Here is a 22,307-nt window from a genome sequence, read left to right on the forward strand (position 1 = left end):
TGCTGATGAAACAACATATGGCCGGTTATGCCTTGATACAATGAACGTTTCCTTGGCTGACTGGAAACTCATGTCACCTTAATCCTGTCTTGTCTAAATTAGAGTCGCATGCATGTGTGCATGAGGGGGGTGGGAGAGAGATAAAAACCTAGAACTTCAACACAGCTTGTAGCACCTGAATCCAAATGATCAGATCCACATTGGCAGCTGGGTGGATTGTGGTTCCTCAGGACAGATGAGATCACAAGTGACGGGAAACCACCATTAAATAATATTGTCAAGTGTCCCGTGGCATTGACCACCATGTTTTTAGTTACAATGGCCCTGGCAGAAATCTCCAATTAACTTGGAAAAGTTTGCTCCGAAATGTATTTACAGGGCCATTACATCACCCTGCCAAGGCACAATTATTATTATTTGACATCACTCTTATTGTGGTGAGTAAATTAGACAAACACTCCGAACCTGGGAGTCTATCCAACAGAGGCATTTTGATGATCTAACCCAGAGTTACTAAGAATGTTTGTTAAATGAAATGGTTTCAATGGGCGATAATTGAGAAAGCTGCAGACAGTGTCTTCCAGGGTGAAGACCACTGTTCGCTGCAGAAAGTTACAAAGATCTGGCAACGTGTATTGCACATGTCCTTACACACTGCAGAACCACTCATATACCAACAAATGCGAGCTTCTTTAGAAGAATTTAACAGTAATGATAACAATAGTGTAAGTGTGATTATTACAACTGTTCTACATGACCTGTTTTTAGGATTAAACCATTCCACATTGGGTCTCCTTATCTCTTAAATTGCTCCAATGTGACGCGTGATGGGATTTTTTCTAGTTGTTCAGTATTGACCTGGTTCGCATCTCATGAAAACCAAAGTATGGTTTATCAGGACCGAGTGAATATGCTGGCCCCTGGAGAGGAGTTTGTGGCTGTTTTCCTTATCAGTGCATAACAAGTAAGCCAAGGTTTGGCTTGGCATATCATCTGAATTCAGAATCCTGATTAAGGTATTTCCTTAACTATGAGCTGTAACCATATGAAAAGCTTTGACTGCAGATCATGGTGAAGGAGAGAGACCTTAGCCATGATCCCAGGTTTGGATGACACTCTAAACCAGCGTTTCCCAAACTTGGGTCTCCAGCTGTTGTTGGACTACAACTCCCATCATCCCTAGCTAGCAGGGCCAGTGGTCAGGGGTGATGGGAACTGTAGTCCAAAAACAGCTGGAGGACCAAGTTTGGGAAACACTGCTCTAAACCAAGGCGTGGCTTAGCTGCTGTGCCCCCCTGAGCTAAAGAGCTTAAGGAGGAGAGAAGTTTATATTTAAAGCACATAGCTTTCCCCAAAGCATCCTAGTAACTGCAGTTTATTAAGGGTGCTGGGAATTATAGCTCTGCGAGGGGTAAGCTACAGTTCCCAGAAGGCAAAGTCTGTTTCCAAATCTCTCATACTTTTATGCAAGGGAAGGAAGCCCCTACCTCTCCTACCTTGTCCTATTCTCTAATTTATGCTCCAAGTTACAGGTAGGTAGCCGTGTTGGTCTGCCATAGTAAAAAAAAAAAATAATAATAAAAAATCCTTCCAGTAGCACCTTAGAGACCAACTAAGTTTGTTCTTGGTATGAGCTTTCATGTGTGTGCATGCACTCACTATATATAAGGGTCTGGTGACTTCTGTTTCAGTGTATCTGAAGAAGTGTCAATGCACACGAAACCTCATACTAAGAACAAACTTAGTTGGTCTCTAAGGTGCTACTGGAAGGAATTTTTTATTTTTTATTTTGTTTTGATTATGCTCCAAGGTCACTCAGTTTCTCATAGGAACATACACAGAACCACTGGTCTGTCTAGCTCGTTTTTGTATACACTGATTAGCAGTGGTTCTCCAGGGTCCCAGGAAAGGGACATTCCCAGCCCTACCTAGAGATGCTGCAGGTTGAACCTGGGAATTTCCACACATACACAGAACTCTCTCCCACTGAACTACAGTCTTCCACCAGTAACAGAGGCAGTGCTTACACTACCCCAAAGTGCAGGTCTCAAGAAGACAACCTCACTGGATCAGTCCGAGAGTAAAACACACCATCCTGTTCCAAAACAATGGACAGACAGATGTTTCTGGGAAGCCCCTGGCAGGAAGTCCTGATAACCTTGGGAGGAGGAAGTGCATCTGTACAGGAAGTCATTAAAAGGAGCACTCCAAGATACAGAAAGGCATCGCCGAACAAAGAAGAATGTGAAGAACGATGTCTACGGATGGTGATGCAGACAGACCAGGAGCAGCTTAAAGCAGGTCAGGATTATGACTGCACACCATTTACCAGGGTGTAGTCTGAAAGCACCACTTTGCTGACACTAAGCAGATCTGGGGCTGGTGGTCAGTGCCTGGGTCAATGACCACATGGGAACCGCATGTATGCTGCCTTGGGTTTCATGGCAGAGGAGAAGAGGAACATGAATTTAAGCATCTACTGTATATCTTTATGAAGAGCCCTCTAGATGCTCGGCCTGTCAGCACTGGCGGAGGAAGAGGAATGCGGGAGGAGCGCCTCGCCCCTGGTAGCACGATCCTGGTGGGGTGCCATTGTGGCTGTCCCCCCACCTGCGCTGGGTGCCACACCCATGTAGGTGGTGTGCCACACCCCCAGGATGCGCGCCATGCCCCTGGGATGCGTGCCAGCCCCGCCAAGTGCCAGAGCATGAAGCTCCGCCACTTCCTGTCAGCTCTGATTAAACCCCAGCACCCATGAACTTAAGAAGGGGGAAATCTGGCACCCAGGGATCTGGGGGATCCCTGTTCCCCCACTAACCCATAGTGATATAATGCACAACAAAGAAAATGTTTCTAATCTGTCATTTGCTGACTATTTCAGGTGCCCCACACTCTTGCTGAAGCCATTTCTACATTTTCCTAATCTCATCCAGCCTGTAAGCTTCAGCTCATTATGACTGAAGCCTTTTGCCAGTTTGTCAGGGGAAATTATAGTTTTGAGTGAAATGGTGTGTGATGAGCAAAAAGAAAAAAGGCCAGAAACTAGACAGTCTGCTTTTCATCCAGCACCATATAATCTGCAAACATGCCCCTTTAAATTAACTAATTAGGTATCCCTGAAGCTCATTACAGTCAACGCAGCATTTGAACACACCCGATACAGCAGCAGCAGCAGCAGCATCACAACTACTCTAAGACCACAAAAGGAAATGGTTTTAGTAGCAAAGTTTGTTTCAACTTGTCTCCTCAGAGGCTGAAGGCATATGTTACCTGCAAGTCCTTTTGGTGAAGTCCTATTTCCACAGGCAATCCTTATACCAGAATTCCCAATCCCAGGAGATAATGTGCAAAAAGCACTCCTGCACTTTTAATCAAGCAACCCCTGCTGAAAATCCCTCTTTTACAGGACTATTAAAGGTGCACGAGCCCTGTTCTCTTTTGCCACCCTAATTCTGCCTCTTTCTTCCCTCCATTCGATCGGTGATATTCCCAGTTTCAGCCACCCGCTCCTCTACATTCATGTGGTTTGGAATGCAACAGGAAAGCTGGCGGCCCCCATTTTCCTTAAGGTGATACCCCAGCAGACAAACAAAATCATTGCAAGTTGTTGGTAATGAACAAGCAAAATTGAAAGCCTAGGGCCATCATGCCTTTGCTAGGAGCATCCTTTCCATGACACCTGGCTAACTGATGCAGGAGATGCATCTCTGGATCGGATGTGGCTTTGTTCTAGGTCACATCCACGCATGCATTTAAAGCAAATTGCTCCCCTCAAAGAATCTTGGGAACTGTAGCCAGCAGGGTGGCAATAAGCAGGGCAGTGTTGCTCATCTAGCTTCCCAACATTGTGCTGGTCACCATGAGGGGATGGGTAGCAGATAGCTCAGCACAATGCAGGCACAGTGGTGGGGACAACGGATTGGCTCTGCTGCTGTGTCCACATCTTGCTCACCGCTCTGGGTAACCAGCAAGAGACACAGAGAGTTGGGAAGCCAGGTGAACACCACCAGCCCACTGGCTGATACCATACCCTCCAAGTGTCCCAATTTTCGAGGGCCAGTCCTGGAATTACGAAACTCATCCTGGCTTCTGATTTGATCAAGGTATGTCCCTATTTCCCCTGCCGCTGCTGCCACTGTCTATCTTGGGGGGGGGGGAGCCGGTGTTTGTTCCTAGCGGCGGCAGCAGCAGTGAGAAAGCATCCTGTTGCTTCTCCATGGCTGCTGCTGCCAGCCTCCTCCCTTGGGCAGCTCGTAGTGGCTGCTGGAAAGCAGGCGAGGAGGAGCCACCACCACTGAGGCCCAGCCTTGCGTGACACTCCGGCTCTGAGGGGCAGGCAGAGGGCAGGGCCTCCCTGGGCGGGAAGAAAGGGGGAAGCGCAGGATTCTTGTGGTGTTTTTTAATTTTTTTAAAAAATTGCTTTGTGCGTTTGCATCTAATCTTGCCTCTTTCGAAAATTTATTTATTGGTGTGTTGTTGTTATTTTGTAAATCTACCAAAGAAAAATTAAAATAAAATTGGGATTAATGGTTTTTCTCAGGAAAGAGGAGGGCATATGTACTGTGTCCCATTGGTGTGGTTGTGGTGACACTCGTCCATCTTCTGATAGGAAATGCTCTGCAGAGGGACACAAAATGGGGGGGGGGGAGTCGAGGAGGATCAGTTGAGGGGGGGGAGTGAGAAATGTCCCTATTTTCACCTGAGGAATGTTGGGAAAGTATGTGATACTGGCTCTGGCTTACCCCTCACAACTCCTAGGACCCATAACAAATTATAGTTCCCAGGGTTATTTGGATGAGGCCATGTTCTTTAAATGTAAGGAGTGGATGAGACCCTAATCTAGCAAGGCAGTTCGTACCTTCTTAGGCTCTGAATTGCTCTTTCTGTGTACTTTCCTTGGCCTCAAATCATTCCAAAGCATTAAAATAATATTACAAATACAGAATTATCTATGCATGTTTTTCCCTCTCTTCCTCTCTGTAAAAGTATTTGGTTATTATGCCCAGTTAATCTATATTAATTACTTTTTTTTGAACATTTCTCACAGACTAAGTAGGTTAGTTTCAAACAGGGTTAATCCTCCAAATCTACTAAGAGCTAATTAAAAAAAAACTTTTAGAAATGTAATATATTAATACAGCAAGTAAGAGGGGGGTGAGTTGGCAGAGAACACCAGATATGCAGTATTTTTGGGTTCTCTCTCCCAGGTTGGGTACACCTGTGTCTAAAATAGCAGCATGGGTGGAGATTGTAACATGGGAAGAAAAGGGGTTGCTTTTCTTCTTCTTCACAGCTGCTCACAAAAAAGGACTCTGGTATGCTCAGGCAGTTCCTGCTTTTCAGCATGCCTGTGGCTGTCTTATAAATACAAATGTGTACCAATAGCTCCAGTCACATGGTTTTAAAGAAAGCAACGACAAATTGCAGAGGCATGCCCATGGGCTTAAATGCAAAGGCTGGTGCAAAGACCCTAGTCCTCATGTCAAGACTACCAAAACGAAGCCTTTTTCATGAGGCCTTGGGCTTTTAATTATCTGTGGCCTTTTGGCATGGGTGGGATGTTTTAATGTTGTTCTTTTTAAAAAATAAAATAAAATGCTGGTTTTAATGTAGGTATGCTCAGGGGCGTAGCAAGGGGGGGCATAGGGGACGATCCGCCCCATGTTCCATAATGGAGGGGGTGACAAATTATCAAGGAACAATTACTGCCCTACTAGGGTGGTTCATAAAAAAAACTTTTTTAAAAAAATGCCTGCTCCAAAGGTCTTATCTTACTATACTAGGGATTATATAGCTATATATGAAATTTCATGCATATTGGTTATCTTGACCCTCCTCCACCAAAATAGCTGTTTACTTGGCTGTTTTCCTATGTCGTGAAGGCTGAAATTTCAGTTCAGTGGAACACTTACTGTTCCCAACCCTAACCCTGTGGAAAGCCATCTAATTACTTTAATTTGATTTTGAGAAGTTTTGATTTTATACCAATGTTATGTATCTGATGTTAGCCACCCTGAGCCCGACTTTGGCCAGGGAGGGCGGGATATAAATAAAAGTTTTATATTATTGTTACTTATTATTTCTTTGTAAGAAAATATGAAATAACGTAAAACCATTTTTGCAGGGGGGGGGAAATCAATGGGGGGGGACAAGAAATTTTCCGCACCGGGTACCACCTGACCTTCCTACGCCTCTGGGTATGCTTGTTTGTTTTGTGTTCAAATGTTTTTATGTTGACAGTGATCTCGAAGCTACCAACATGAGTCTGACCAAACTGCAGGAGGCAGTGGAAGACAGGAGTGCCTGGCGTGCTCTGGTCCATGGGGTCACAAAGAGTCGGACACGACTAAATGACTAAACAACGTTTTGTGAAAGGGTGTCTGTGTGTGTATGTATATGATTGTGTGTGTGTGTGTTTATGAATGTTTGTGTATCCCTTTCCTCCTGGCCTCTGAGCCCTTCCAGACACCTCCTTTTGCTGGAGCTTGGACGCAGCATTTAATGTTCTATGTGAGGTTCTCTCTGGTGCTGGTAGCCTGCCAAGGAAGTGGGAAAGAGAAGAGAAGAGGGAGCTTTGGCTGACTCTTTGATGTACATCATTCTAAGGAGCCTGGGGCCTGTGCCACAACCGCTCCAATGTCTATATGTGAGTTTGTAGCCATGGTTACCGCTGCTGGGCCCTTGCAGGACTCGTCTGCTGGCTTCATGTTTACGTGCAATTCTGTCCCCTGGAGCTGAAGATTAGGTAGAGGCTGGTGTTGAAATTTGGGTGCCTGGTTTTCTTCAGAGTGTCATTTTTGGGGGGAGGGGAAATACTATTTTTTTCACTCGTTTCAGCCGACAGTGGATAGATCCCATTATTAGCACCCCCACACAGAACCCACATTATTAATAGTAATGGGCTGCCAATTTAGAGCTGAAGGAAAAGATATTTTAAATACGTTTTGTCACTCACCATGAGCACACTTCAGTAAGGTCTGTGGCGACATTTCTCATATTAGGCTGCCTGAAGACCAAAGGCCCTAGGGCAGGCATGGCCAAACATGGCCCTTTAGATTGTTTTGGGACTACAACTCCCATCACCCCTAGCTAACAGGACCCGTGGTCAATGATGATGGGAATTGTAGTCCCAAAACATCTGGAGGGCCAAGTTTGGCCATGCCTGCCTAGGGGGAATGTGGCTGGGGTCTGCATATTGGCAGTGGACAAGTCCAAACATTTACACGCCCTGAACACACAAATCAAAGACACAGTTGATCCTGACTACATGGCTATATTTCTATGGAACAGAGGAGCAGCATGTGAAATAGTGGGGAGGGTATGTATGGCTAGATTAAGAATCCAGGGTGGTGGGGCGGGGGGAGGTCAGGTTCCCCACATCTGCTCTGCACTAAAACATTTCAACCATGGTGGTTGTTTTAAAAATGTGCTCTAAGCCGCTATAGTCATTTTACAAGCTTTCATACAACGGTGTGGTGCATTTTAGTGAGCCGCAATTGTAAAAGGCTGGAAGGCAAGTGATGTCTACTTTACAGCCCTAAATATAACATTGTTAGGAGTGGGGCAGGTGTAGGCTGCATGTCTGAGACCTTTCAAAGTCCTGGATCCAGTGTGGATTCCATTCCTGGAACGGCCAGGCTAGCTTCCTGCCTGGTGAGGTAATGGTCCTCTAAAGTATGGGACATTAAGGTAACGAACGAAGTGCCTCTGTGCCAGCAAATGGGTGCACCCCCCTGGTAGTGAGAAAGACAAAGGCCAGAGTTGGGAGTTGTGTGTGCAAGCTAGAAGCGGCCAAGGGACACATGCTATGCCCGATTTCTGTTGGGATCCAAGGCTGTGGATATGGGAGAAACAAAAATTTTAAAAAATTCCTTCCAGTAGCACCTTAGAGACCAACTAAGTTTGCTCTAGGTATGAGCTTTCGTGTGCATGCACACTTCTTCAGATACACTGAAACAGAAGCCACCAGACCCTTATATATAGTGAGAGAGTGGGGAGGGGTATTACTCAGAAGGGTAGCGGGAATGGGTGATTGGCTGATAGGTGTGGAAAACCTGTTGACTGGAGCTATGGGAGAAGACCCTCTTGGGGTGTTAATGCTGTGAGCCTCTCCATCTTAGGCTTAGGTTGTATATAGGTGTAAAATAAACCATATATCATAAAGACACCAGAGTCTTCACTGTGCCTCATTCTGAAGGAAACCAAACCTTGGGTAAGCGCCTGGAATCTTGCCCTGCTCGGAGATTGGGGTGGCATGCAACATTATATTGGTCTGTACACTGGTCCAAAAAGCAGCAGGAGGCTTCTGATGTTTGTAGAAGCCATGTGCCCTACTAAATTTGAGCAAAGCTCGGCCTCAATATTTATGTTCTGCAATGGCCCTTGTTATGTTCTTGCTTATTTTGAAACTATATAATTCAGACACTACTGAAACGGCCTAGTACAGGGTTTCCCAAACTGGGGTCTCCATCTGTTTTTGGACGACAATCCCCATCATCCCTGACCACTGGTCCTGCTAGCTAGGGATGATAGGAGCTGTAGTTCCCAAAAACAGCTGGAGACCCAAGTTTGGGAAATTCTGGCCTAGTGCGTGTGTGGAGAACCCTTTGGGCCTACAGATGTTGTTGAACTACAACTCCCAAGCAAGAGGCATTATCACATTCCAGCCAGGTAACAGCACTTGAGGTGGACGCAGATTGGAATCGGATGGGGATGTCACCTGGAGAAAGGAGGTCTGCAGCCTGGGGAGAATCCCGAGCCTGGGACTAGGCTTAAGGCTCTCTACCCTTGAACTAAGACCAAACTATAGGGAAGCATGCCTTCTCCGTTAACATATTAAATTGGATGTGACTTTTCCAAAATGCAAATAAAGGGAATGTATTTGTAATGGGAAGCACAGCTATTCGTAACTTGGCAAAATGTTGCTTCCTGAGGGGTTTGCAATTCGTATTCCATGGACCGTCAACAGTCTCCAGCTCATTTGCCAATGGTTCTCCAAGGACAGCTCTTGCCATTTCATCTTGGCTTCTCTACCATGTTTCCACCAGTTAAATCCTATTAAACGCAACAGAAATGTGTTCTAAATTCCCTTAACAGATCTTTGTGGTATAAGGAAGCTGCCTCGCAGGGTTTTTTTTATATTATTGAATTGCCTTGTCAGTGTGGTGGAGGTAACCACTTGTCATAAATGGAAAAGTGGTCCACAAACTAATCTAATTTTTTTTTTGCAGTACAATTCCACTAGGCAAAAGAGGAGGGAGAAACCCCACTCCCCCGAAACTCTTTGCTTTAGACATTCACTAAACGCTGCCGGAGTCCGTGCCTGATTCCAATTTACAATATGGAAGCTGTTCCCATAAATGGTTAACATTTGGCTTGAGTTTGGAGGCTGATTAGAAACATTGACAGTGTTTCAGACAAAATTTCCTGTGTTTCGGTTTTCTTTGTGTTTCACTGCCAGCCTTTGCTTCTGTATTAAATGAACCTGAATATATTACTTTAGGCTATATCCTGCATTTTAGATCCCCTCCTGCCACATTTTCTCTCCCCCCCTTCCCCCCCCCGGTCCTCTTTAGTATTCTGAAGAGAAAAACAAATCAGAGAAGAGCTGCTACCCTCTGCATACTTGCTTTGATATCACTTGCTTTGAAATAATTGGGGCTTACTTTGAAGTCAGCATATGCTGGAGACAGGCAATAGGCTTTTGTTTTTGTTTTTAAAAAGTTTTGACTCTCACATGATACAGTAAGGATACCCAACCTGGTGCCTTCCTGACATTGCTGGACTAAAACTCCCATAATTCCTGGCCACCAGCCATGCTTGCTGGGGCTGATGGGAACTGAAGTCCATGATATCTGAAATGCTCCACATTACCATCTATGGTACCAGCTCAGGGGGGGGGGGGTTGTGCTTCAAACTAAAGCTATACAAGGAGAAATGATTTCAATAAAAACAGAGCTCAGTGTCCCAAGTTTGTGAGGATAAAAAGTGAATTACAGATAAATACACTTACTGTGCAATCCTATCTATTTCTGCTCAGAACTCCCATTGAGTCCTAAATAATCGTACTTATTTTATTGCACTGTTATTTACTTGTTAGCCTCCTGGACATAATACAATAATTACTTGTTTTATAACATAAAAATGAAAGGTCTCAATATCTTTTGGAGAATTTGAGGAGAATCAATCAAATTAAAGATGGGAACCCAAAGCCATTTGAGTATGAAGGATTGAAAGTTCCTTTGATCTGCTAAGAGATCTCCTCAGTTTCCCAGATTTTTACTCAATCAACCCTTAATCTGGGGTTAATTTTACGCCACCGTTGTGATGCTACTGGAAATGTGAAGGTGCTAGTAAACAACAAAAACTGTTTCTCTCCTCCTAGTGGGAACCAGCTCTCAGTTTAGGCTGCCCAATAATACAGCAGCTGGATCCAAAGAAATGGGGTATCTGCTGACATACTGGAGAATATATGACCAGTATTTCTGCATTTTAGGGAGAGTTCACAACTGCAAAAAACGGTAACATTTGCAGCTCAGTGTTTAACTTTTATTATATCTTGGAGGTGGGGGAAGAGTACGTTTAAAAACCTGAAACACACAATGGACTTCACTACAACAGTTTTTTTTAAAGGTTTATAATTGCACTGCTGTTGTCTGGGAGACACTGTCTCCTAGGGTTGGTGAGTTTGTGGAGAAGACAGGACTGTTTGGTTGTACAGCGAGGCATTTCCAAGGAAGCAGTATGGCATTTCTTGCCCATGGCTACATTCCTGGGGATGCAGGACAGTCATAACAAAGCCAACTGTCATCACTAGCACCCCAATGGTAAGGATCAGGGCAGAGAGAAGGTTGTCTGAATGGGTCCATCGCTCCTCGGAGAACCTCAGGTAGCAGGCGGCAGGCAGGATGAAGACCAGAGGAGTAGCACTGAGCACCCCCTGCAAGCAGGAAGTAAAACACTAAATATGCATTTTGTGGTGCATTGCAGAAGCACACTCCTGGAATTAATTCTATGCAGAGAATTTAGAAGAAATGGGGTGGGAATCGCAATGAGGAACCAATGAACTTAAGGAACTTGTTCATTGATTTCAGTGGGCAAGACTTACTCTGGGCAAGACTTAGCGGTTGTCAGTTACTCAAACAAAACAAAAACAGGCATCTGCAAGACTCCTCAGAATGGAGGAAGCGACTTAATAATTTTGTTTGAACAGGGGCTTCAGAATGCCCCTTCATTTTTCCCCAGGGGAAAAAAACTTATTTCTGTAGCTTCAGACAAAAAGTTCATCATCTTGCCACAAAGAAGCACAGCACCAAATTTCTTCCTCAAGCATATCCTACTAACACAATAACAATTTGAGGAAGCAGGCTAGTAGTTGTAAAATCCCCGTGCACTTACATTTAGCTCTAAAACTATTCCCAGGCAATCATACACTAACGATACACTTGTCGCTAAAGCAATGACGATGACTGTCAGAGCAACGTGGCAAATGGTTGTAAGGTTTCCATCGAAAAACACGTTTGCGAGGACCTGAAACAGAAGCACAGTTCTAAGTACTGTTATGATGTGGCATATTTTAATTTTCTCATGCTAGGGTTATGCACAAGCCAAAGGAATAGATTATGACTGAACACCAGACTTCAATGAAATGCCCTTGCCCCCAAGGCACCCAGGTTCACATAATTATTTATTTTTAAAAATGTTTCCAGAGCAACACATAGCTGCTTTTAAATTGGCCAGGTATGGATTTTTTTTTTGTACAGCGTACAGCTGGAAAAAAATAGATCAATATTTAGATTATGGACTGTTTTTTGTTTCATTTTCATAAAAAAACAAAAACAAACTTAAACAGAGGGTTAAGGATCCAGTATAAATGAGGACCAAACTGAGGTCATGTACTTCCAAAAAGAAAACAAACATTATCTTTGTCTGTCAATTAATCTTCGTTCTAAACTGCTCCGAGATCTATGGGTACAGGGCGGTATACAAATTTACTAAATCCAATAAATCTTACATTTCCATGAGTGTATGCTTATTGCAACATTCCATAAAAAAAGGATGCAAACATTTCAGAGAACGTTTGTTGGATTTAGTTCCATCCTATGATATCCTACAATAAGTGATTTTGTACGTAATAGTAATACATTGGAATCCTTGGAGACATATGCTACACCTTCTCCACTGAGCCAGACAGCACTTGTTGCTTCCCATTTTCAGTCACTAGTATATGTGATGCTATTAACTTAATAATATGGCTACCATCTTTTTTGAGCAACCATCCTCTGCACACAATGCCATGAAGCAATGGAAATTCCAGGGAAAACTAAGATGGCGGCTAACCCTGCAGTCACCCAGAATGAATGAATGCGTCACCGAAAGAAGTGGCCCTCAGCAGTTGCCCAAGAAGATTGGGTGGTGACACTGCATCTGCTTGCACTGCAGCCACTGCTTAAACCGAGGAATATTCAGTCCGATCAGATTTCTGTCTAATATGTCCTATCGTCTATTTCAGCCAAGGATGTCAATAAGTGGACTGAAATGAATTCGGCAAGAGGATTCATCACATCTGATTTCTTATTACGGCAACACAACATAATTGTAATTTCCCTAGCAGCAGTGTAGAAAACATTAATTTGATGGAACTGTGATCTAAAACTTCATCCTTGGGCCATTATCACAGTCCACTGCATTGGGGACTTCAGAAATCAATGGCGACTCTCTGCAATCTAAGACACAGGTGTGATTAACACTCACCTCTCTGGTAACAAAGCATTCTATTGGAAACGTTAGGATGACAGTGATTCCGTAGCAAAACCTCCCAAATGTGGCAAGGTCATCATCTCGGCAATAGTTCTCAAATATGTCTCCTGAAGAAGTGGCAGACAATGAAATTAACTTTGTAATGCACAAGAGAAAATAGAAGTTGTGAATACAAACACAAGCATTCATGAGAACTTTTTAGAATCATAGAATCATAGAGTTGGAAGAGACCACAAGGGCCATCCAGTCCAACCCCCTGCCAAGCAGGAAACACCATCAAAGCATTCCTGACAGATGGCTGTCAAGCCTCCACTTAAAGTCCTCCAAAGAAGGAGACTCCACCACACTCCTTTAATTTGCTCTCAGTTCAATGGTCTGGACCCCTGACCATTAGGTCCAGTTGCAGACGACTCTGGGGTTGCGGTGCTCATCTCGCTTTACTGGCCGAGGGAGCCGGTGTACAGCTTCCGGGTCATGTGGCCAGCATGACTAAGCCGCTTCTGGCGAACCAGAGCAGCGCATGGAAACGCAGTTTACCTTCCCACCGGAGCAGTACCTATTTATCTACTTGCACTTTGATGTGCTTTCGAACTGCTAGGTTGGCAGGAGCAGGGGCCGAGTAACAGGAGCTCACCCTGTCGTGGGGATTCGAACCACTGACCTTCTGATCGGCAAGCCCTAGGCTCTGTGGTTTAACCCACAGCGCCACCCGCATCAGTTCAATTCCGATAGTTCCAAAGAACAAACCTAGGCAGCCACAAATACTAGCTGGACTCTAAAGAGCATCTCTAGGCAGGCTCTTTCTTTCTTTCTTTCTTTCTTTCTTTCTTTCTTTCTTTCTTTCTTTCTTTCTTCCCTCCCTCCCTCCTTCCTTCCTTCCTTATCAAATCACAATGTGTTTGGGAAATCCCCTCTGGTTCAATATTGGTTGCCACGAGGCACGGTGAGCTTCTATTTTTGAAACATATGCCTTGGGTTTATGGCCCTAGCAGCATGGACCATTTCTGATGTGATGACTCTACAGAATTCGTTCTTAGCGGTGTATGTGAGGGGCATTGTGTATTTTCTACTATTGTGGTGGTTTTTTGGTGTGTGTGTGTGTGTGTGAATCATTTCCAAAAACTAAATCTTGTAGCGGAGCTTGTGCTCTGTATCCTTTGCACACCAAGGTTGCTTTTATTGTAGGAATATTCCTGGCGTCTGAATTAGGGTCAGGGTGCAAGGTGCTTTCAAGATGAATAAGAACGCATGGTCGAAGCAGACAGATTTCCTCTGCAGCTGTTATTCTTGGGACAAGAACAATCACTTAAGGAAGAGCAGGGCAAGGAATCTGGGCGCACACACTTCCCTTGCTGCAGGATCAAAGCTGGAAGGCTTCAAATATGCAACAACCTCTGAAGCGTTTGCTATGTATAGGAGTGCCTACGGGATTAACTTTTTACCTTGGAATGTTACCTTAGGGGTTTTCGCACTCGGCACACAGAACTATAATAGATTGTATGTGGCGGCTACAGCAAAGGGCCTGGGGTGTGGCACAAGTGAAGACCTGTAGCCATTGTCCTCATGTCCTGCTTGAGGGCTGCCCAAGAGGCACCTGCCTGGCTACGGTGGAAAACAGGATGCTGGGCTCGATGGGCATTTGCCCTGATCCAGCAGGGCCCTTACAAATTATGTTAGCTCTATGCCCAACTCCACCTCTCCCCCATCTCATGTGCAAGTCTTCCAAGAGGCAGATTCCCCCATACAAGGTTCTCTGCAGACGTGGAAGTAAATAGATTGAGAAGGACTGGCTCTGTGTGATCTTCAAATCCAGGGGCAGGCATCATCCTGTAATCCTCCAGGTGTGTCCAACTCCAACTCCCATCAACCCTAGCCAGGATAGCCAATGGTGAGGGGTGATTGGAGTTGTAGTCCAGCAACATCATGGGAGGCAGTGGCAGAGCTTCATGCTCCAGCACAGGGGGCGGAGAGCAGGCAGGGGCATGGTGCGGCGCGTGTCCTGGGGGCATGGTGTGTCACCTGCAGGGGCATGGTGCACCGCCCGCAGGGGCGTGGCACCCAGCACGGGTGGGGGGGGGACAGCCGCGATCGCACCCCACCAGGATCGCGCTGCCGGGGTGGGGTGCTCCCCTACCCCCTCTTCCTCCACCAGTGATGGGAGGCCCACAGATTCCTCATTTCTGTTCTACTCTTCATCAGGTACAAGCTGGATTGGCTCGGCTGGTGGAGCACTAGCCTCTCAGGATCAGGGTCATGGGTTCAAGCCCCATGTTGGGCAAAAGATTCCTGCATTGGCATGGCGCCAAAGAACACTGTTTTACAGAATTCCCCATGCTCCTGCAGCCTGGCAGTATCATGTTTCTGTTTGTTCAAGAGGTTTCTCAAGGAGAAGAATATCATTGGGCTTCCACTTGGTTTGCTTTCACCTCATCCAAGGAATGGAATTGGCCTTTCTGTGAGTGGAATACACCTTCCATATGCGAAGGGACAACTTTGGCACCAGTTCATAATAATTAGCATTATACTTGCTCTTTAGAGCAATATACACTACTTCAAGTTCAGGATTATCTTTGGAGAATCTTCAGTATATAAGCCTGAGGTGTGGATATATAAGAAGCTGTAAGTCTGGAGTGGGGAACCTCATGCCCAGGGGTCAAATATGGCCACACCTGGTCTTCAGTCACATCCCTCAACAAACCTGCTTCATGTCCTCCTCCTCCTTGAGTGCATTTGCCTGGCTAGAATGTGCCCTTGAGCTCTTGGCTGCAGGGATGGAGAGAGAGGAGTGTGTGAATCTGTGCCAAAACTGGACTATTGTACAGAGGTAAAGCTTACATGGGTTTCTCTACCCAATTTTGCCTCTGGTCCCACCCATCCACATGGCCCCTGGAACCTGCTCATGTGGGATTTCGTTCTGAAAAAATGGTCCCCTGGATACTTTTTTGGGTTTTGTTTTTGAAGTAGGTTTCGCATATGCTGAATTGTGTACCAGTAGCAAATCCTACAAAGAATACCCACAGTCTTGGGTGAGGGAATCTAGGAGAAAAGCTTAATGCGGGTGAGAACTGTCAGAAAGCCAAGGTAAACAGATGTAAAGAAGGGGAAGGTACATTTTACCATATGTGGTGGGATTGTAAGATTATTAAGAAATTTTGGGAAATGCTTTATAATGAATTGGAAAAAAAGCTTAAAGTAACGCTTGTTAAAAAACCAGAAGCTTTTTTGCTAGGCATTCTAGGACAAGATATTCCGAAAGAGAAACAGACATTATTCATGTATGCTACAACAGCAGCAAGAATTTTAATAGCGCAAAATTGGAAGACTGGAGAAATACCAAAAAAAAAGAACAAAGGAAAGAAAAATTGATGAACTATGCCGAGTTAGCAAAGTTAACGGACAAATTGCGAGAAAAGGACAACAGCAGCTTTGGAAAAGAATGGGAACCTTTTACAATATACTTACAGAAACAAAAAAAAATGGATTCAATGGAAGGATTTAAATAAACATTTACAATTTTAATTACAAAGAAGAAGAAGACTTAACAAGTTGGCAAAATATTATTATATAGAAACAGCAAAATGTAACATTTTATGTAACAAACCAGAAATGGAAGTTGAGGGAAGTCAATAGGGAGGGGGGGGGATTGGAAAATGAATGTTATTGATATTGGATATTTGTTATGAGAAAAAGAAAATTAATAAAAAAAATTATATATATATATGAAAGCAAAGCTAAACAATAACTATAACCCGTAACGGAATAACTTACCTTCTGTATATTCTCTAAAGGTCACATACCCACACGTAGCGAACAACAAGCTGACAAACACAGCAAAGGAGACGGACACATGCATGACACGAGCCCAGTTGCTGAGCGTGGGTTCTTTCAGGGAGCCGTAAATTAAGAAACTATTGTGGTGACAAATGAATGCTGGAAGAAGCACAACATTATTATATATCAATCACGTGCAATACATACATTTGCTCTCCCATTGAAATCAGTGGGAATTAAGGGCAAACCAGATGTCATGCGCAATGCTTGCCTGAACACAGTAGATGTGCATGTAGGATCCTTCTCTAGCCTGCCTTGCAGAACTTTCCCGTGTCCTGATGTCACAACATTCCGTGTGTCACAGCTTCCACCCCACAGGATTGGCTGCTGTCGGCGGAAGGCAGGGAAAGCACGTTGCGTTGCGACATCAGGAAATGGGTAAGCTCCACGAGATGTCACTGGAGGTGGGAACCAAATAGCTAGCAAGTAGCTACCATAATGCCTACTTTTGACCCTTAAAGTGCTTGACTTTGGTTGGGTCCAATGATGGTGTCGCTGCCCCCTGTTCCACTTGTTCTACAGCGGAATAAAGCAGAGGTGCTGCTGTGGCGACCTCTGGGAGCAAGAACGCCTTCCTGAACACTCTCTAAGGAATTCCCTAACTCCCCAATTCTGCACAGAGGGAAATATCTGTTGGATGTGGCATTTTTCTTCTCTCAATGCTCCCACTACAGAAATGTTGCACAGCAGGGCTGGGTGATGTATTGATATATCATCCAAAACCGGTTTGAAATCCATATTGTGATATCAGTTTCATAATTTTTTACCTGGCAATATATTGCGAATCACGATGTATGTGTGTGTGTGCACAGGCTATCCCAAAATCACCATGTGGGGAAAACCACGAAGCCAGCTAATGCCTCTCCATCCTTATTTCAGGCATTGTGATATATCAGTATATTGCAATGTTTAGCTGGTGATATACCACACAGTTGAAAACGAGATTATCGACTGGCCCTATTGCACAGTTAGAAGAAACAAATTTAACAAGTGCTTCATTAGGGAATCTTGTTAGAAGAGAAGCACAAAGGGGAAGAAGAAAATGGGAAGAAGATTCAATGTTGGTCTGATCAGTGGAAGAAAGGGTGTAATCATTCAGACCCATTTTGCCCTAACAAAAAGACAAAGGACAAATCAGGTCGAGGGTTATCTTTGTACGTTACAAAACCAGACTTGGATTATTCCAGCAAAGATGGTGATCAGGTGGGTAGTTCAAAGGGATAGCAAAAGGGCAGTACTCCAGATGTTGCTGGAATATAGTTCCCATCATCCCTGACCATCAGCTGTGTTGGCTGAGGATGATGGGAAATGGAGTCCAACAACATCCAGAAGGCCACAGGTTAACTGTCCCTGCTCACCATTTCCCACAAATCAATCAATACTTAAAATAAAACGTTCGCAAGAAAAGTGAAAACTAATCTGGAAGAGTAAGAATCTCACTAATGCAAAGGGAACCTGAGGATGCTAAATGCGCTGCAGATTTTATAGAAATGCCGCCAAACATGGCACATACCAAATGACATCACCCCGATGGCTTGGGCTGCATTGGGCTTTGCAAACACCCACGGATTTTCTGTTTGGGATCTGGAAAAAGAAAGCTGCATTTGAGAGGTTGCCACTTCCACCATGGATAACACTTTTTTTTAAAAAAGAAAAAAGAAAAGCTGAAAGTCAGGGGTAGGGAACCTGTGGCTGAGCAACTGTTGGACTGACTCCAACTCCCATCAGCCCCAGGCAGCTTGGTCAGGGGTCATGGGGGCTTTTCCCCAGCAACATGCCAGCCACTCTTGCTCTAAATGAACTGCCAGGGCAGTCACAGAATCACAGAACTGTAGAGCTGGAATCGACCCTGAGGGTCAACTAGTCCAACACCCTGCAATGCAGGAATCTCATGTCAATTGGAGCACAAACACTGAAGAGATTTTTTTTAACGAAATGGAAAGTAAAAAGCCTCCCGCCTTCTGCTGCCTTGCAGCCATCCAGCTGTTTTCTTGTTAATCCGAACTATAGTTAGCAACAGCAAAACTTTCACATCTCAGTTTACCTGCAGCTTTCTGGACTTGTCTGTGCTCAGTTTAACCTGCCTCGGGCCCCTTGAGGAGGGCAACAGGGGCACAATAGCCTAGGGTCTCATACCTTCATTGTTGCAAATCAACGCTGACAAATTATGTTCTAACTGAGAGAGAAAATGACAACGGCAAAGGGTGCAGTGAGATAGGAGTTGCTCAATTGGATTTGTAGTCCCTGGCTCTCTCAGGCTGAAATCCTAAACACACTTATTTGAACCGACCACGGGCTTCCTTCTGAGTAAATCTGTGTATGATTGCTGCCTGGGAAAAGCCCTTCCATGCATAATTATATACATTCATTCATTCATTCATTCATTCATTTATTTACATTAGGTTAATTAGGTTAACTCTGTGTCCAGGGTGGCTGTCTACCAGCTCCATCTGGTACGCAGGCTGAGACCCTACCTGCCCGCAGACTGTCTTGCCAGAGTGGTGCATGCTCTGGTTATCTCCCGCTTGGACTACTGCAATGTGCTCTACGTGGGGCTACCTTTGAAGGTGACCCGGAAACTGCAATTAATCCAGAATGCGGCAGCTAGACTGGTGACTGGGAGTGGCCGCCGGGACCACATAACACCGGTCCTGAGAGATCTGCATTGGCTCCCAGTACGTTTCCGAGCACAATTCAAAGTGTTGGTGTTGACCTTTAAAGCCCTAAACGGCCTTGGTCCTGTATACCTGAAGGAGCGTCTCCACCCCCATCATTCAGCCCGGACACTGAGATCCAGCGCCGAGGGCCTTCTGGCGGTTCCCTCACTGCGAGAAGCAAAACTACAGGGAACCAGGCAGAGGGCCTTCTCGGTAGTGGCGCCCGCCCTGTGGAACGCCCTCCCGTCAGAAGTCAAGGGAATAAACAACTACCTGACATTCAGAAAATACCTAAAGGCAGCCCTGTTTAGGGAAGTTTTTAATTTGTGACTCTGTATTGTATTTTGGTATTTGTTGGAGGCCGCCCAGAGTGGCTGGGGAGACCCGGCCAGATGGGCGGGGTATAAATAATAAATTATTATTATTATTATTATTATTATTCATTTCATTTCATTTCATTTCATTTCATTTCATTTCATTTCATTTCATTTCATTTGTAACTCATCTTTTCCTCCAAGGAGGTTCTCCTCCTCCCATTTTTATCATCACAACAACCCTGTGAGGTAGGTTAAGCTAAGAGTGATTGAACAGCCCAAGGTCACTCAGCAAGTTTCATGGCTGAGTGGAGATTTGAATCCTGGTCCCCCGAGTCCTAGTCCGACACTCTAGGCACTACACCATGCCAGCTCTATACCCATACGTGACGTTACAGACCGAAGCCCGTGCACGGAAGAAGCAATTCAAGTTCCAAAGCAAACAGCAACACAGTTAAAGCTCTTTGCTTGTGAATGTGAACTGCAATACAGCAAACAAATTTTTGCACAGCATGCCATTTGTGCATTTCTGAACTTAAATCGCTTTGAATTTGGAAGCAGATCAGATGAAGCTCGAGAAGAGGGAGCTGGCACTGACTTTTCAAAATGTGACTGGGCCAAAAGATTCCTTCCCTCAAGTAATCCTGCTCCATGGCTGTGGGGGGCAGGGGGTTAGAGAATGCCACATTTCCATAATCCTCCTACCTCCCAAAATATGCAACACCTACAAATATAGTTCTGCAAGTACAGTTGTACTTCAGTTCCCGAACGCCTTGGCAGCCAAATGTTCCAGCTCCCAAACGATCGAAAACCGGAAGTTGAGTGTTCCGGTTTTCGAATGTACTTTTGTAAGTCCAACGGGGCTTCTGCGGTTTCCGATTGGCTGCAGGAGCTTCCTGTAGCCAATCAGAAGCTGCGCTTTAGAAATCGAACATTTTGGAAGTCGAATGGACTTCCGGAACGGATTCTGTTCGACTTCCGAGGTACGACTGTATACAGTTGCCTTCAAACAGGAGTGCAGTAAAAATGAGATAAAAACATTGCCAGAGGGCAGAACGCCCACCTTCAATAGTCAGGGGCTTCAGTCCTCATCTCTGTTGACAGGGGAGGCTGCTGCCACCTGCTGTCTCAGCCGCTGCACTTTCAGTGAACTGCAAAGCAGCAGCAGGACACAGCTGCCAGGCCAGAGGACAGCGCCCAGCTGTCAGGATTTATCTCTGCTGCAGACAAATTAGCTTTTCCAAGCACCATTTAACTTGGAAGATGCAACTTCAGGTTTTTACTCTTGCTAGATCTATAAAGCTCCCCCTACTCCAGAAAGAGTTTCTCTCTCTCATATATATATATAATTTGTGAATACAAATAGCAAAAAGTAAAATAAAACACATAGACATACAAAAAATAAACTGCTATTTACACAAACAAGAATCGGACCCACCCCTGTGACTGCCCATCACCATGGCTTCCCTCCACCCCACCTTGACATCCAAATACTCTTCTCAAGTATCAATCAGAACCTGCACAGCTCCTTAGCCATCACCTTTTCTTTTTATAAATAACCCACCATTTATTAATTAGCAGTTATGCTGCAAATTATTCCAGCTTTGGAAATAAATGCTAGTGCCATTTATGGCCCTCTTTACTGCTTCAAAGCAACACAATGGCAATGGATTGAAATGTGTTTCTTTGCTTATTTACAAAGTGTGTGTGTGTGTGTGTGTGTGTGTGTGTGTGTAATTTGCAATATTCCCACCCATACACGTTTCCAGGCCAGACAGGATGCATTCTGCTCTGTTCCCAACAATGCTCCTAAGGCAATCCTTATACATGTGTGTATGTTTCCATTGTCTTTCAAGAGGAAATAGAAGCAAAGTGCTGAAATATCGCCAGAATTAAGCGTCTGTATAACTGCTTTTCTGAAGCAAGAATTAAGGCTGACTACCTTATTAACTCTCCTAGGCAGCTGTTATGTCCATGGGAAAATAACCCAAAAGTTATTAGGACATACTAAAAATGTTACAAAGGATCAGCTTTTCAAAGGTGTCTGGAACCCTTTCTCTCCTTCCATGTTTTACTGTGTAGCATCCAGTTTTAAGACAAGTTCTGGAAAATTTGAAAGTTTGATCCTTCCATTTTAATATGTCCTAATAAAGGTCTTAACTCTTCTGTGACTAATTGATGTGGAAGAAAAGCACTTTAAGTATGTGAAAAATGCCGTTCTTTCAAGTAACCACAGGGACCCAGACATAAGACATTTGCCCCTCACCCCCTTTGCTGGTCATGGCTGGTGAGAGAAAAGAAATTCTTCTGGTCAGGAAACTACAGAACACTGAAAAAAGTTTAAATATAATGGAAACAAAAGCAGGGCATTTCCTTCTACCCCACCCCATTTCACAAATAACACATGCAATTTTAACTTTTCCATTACGTGATGTAAAATTTTGAAATTTTAAATTTCAGAAAGACCATCGGTCAGTGGAAGACCATCTGCTTTGCCTGCAAAAAAGCTCCAGGTTAAATCCCTGGTATCTTCAGGTAGGCTTGGGACAGACCCACAGAGACATAGAATCATAGAGAGACACTGCCAGGCAGCATAGACAATACTGAGCTGATTTACTATTAGACAGCTTCCTAAGTGGAAAAAGTTCATCATGGCTGCTCCCATAGCCATATTCCCAACGAGAGCCCAAAAATGCAAGCAACTGTTTGGATCCATTATTTTACTTACTGTACTTACTTACTTACA

The 22,307-nt window shown here is 44.5% G+C and overlaps 1 protein-coding gene across 3 annotated transcripts in view; it reads right to left on the reverse strand.

The window, feature by feature from the left end:
- Nucleotides 1–10,632: 10,632 nt before the first annotated feature.
- SLC38A11 (solute carrier family 38 member 11) overlaps nucleotides 10,633–22,307 on the reverse strand; it is a 28,271-nt gene continuing 16,596 nt past the window's right edge. For all 3 annotated transcript variants that reach the window (XM_033166258.1, XM_033166249.1, XM_033166239.1), the window contains exons 8-12: nucleotides 18,104–18,174; nucleotides 16,528–16,689; nucleotides 12,754–12,866; nucleotides 11,398–11,529; nucleotides 10,633–10,939 (exon numbers count right to left, since the gene is read on the reverse strand). In XM_033166258.1, coding sequence (XP_033022149.1) covers nucleotides 10,673–10,939; nucleotides 11,398–11,529; nucleotides 12,754–12,866; nucleotides 16,528–16,689; nucleotides 18,104–18,174 — 745 coding nt within the window. In that variant the 3' untranslated portion in view covers nucleotides 10,633–10,672. The remainder of the gene's footprint in view (nucleotides 10,940–11,397; nucleotides 11,530–12,753; nucleotides 12,867–16,527; nucleotides 16,690–18,103; nucleotides 18,175–22,307) is intronic.

Source organism: Lacerta agilis, chromosome 1 (genome assembly GCF_009819535.1).
Source record: "Lacerta agilis isolate rLacAgi1 chromosome 1, rLacAgi1.pri, whole genome shotgun sequence".
NCBI lineage: Eukaryota > Metazoa > Chordata > Lepidosauria > Squamata > Lacertidae > Lacerta > Lacerta agilis.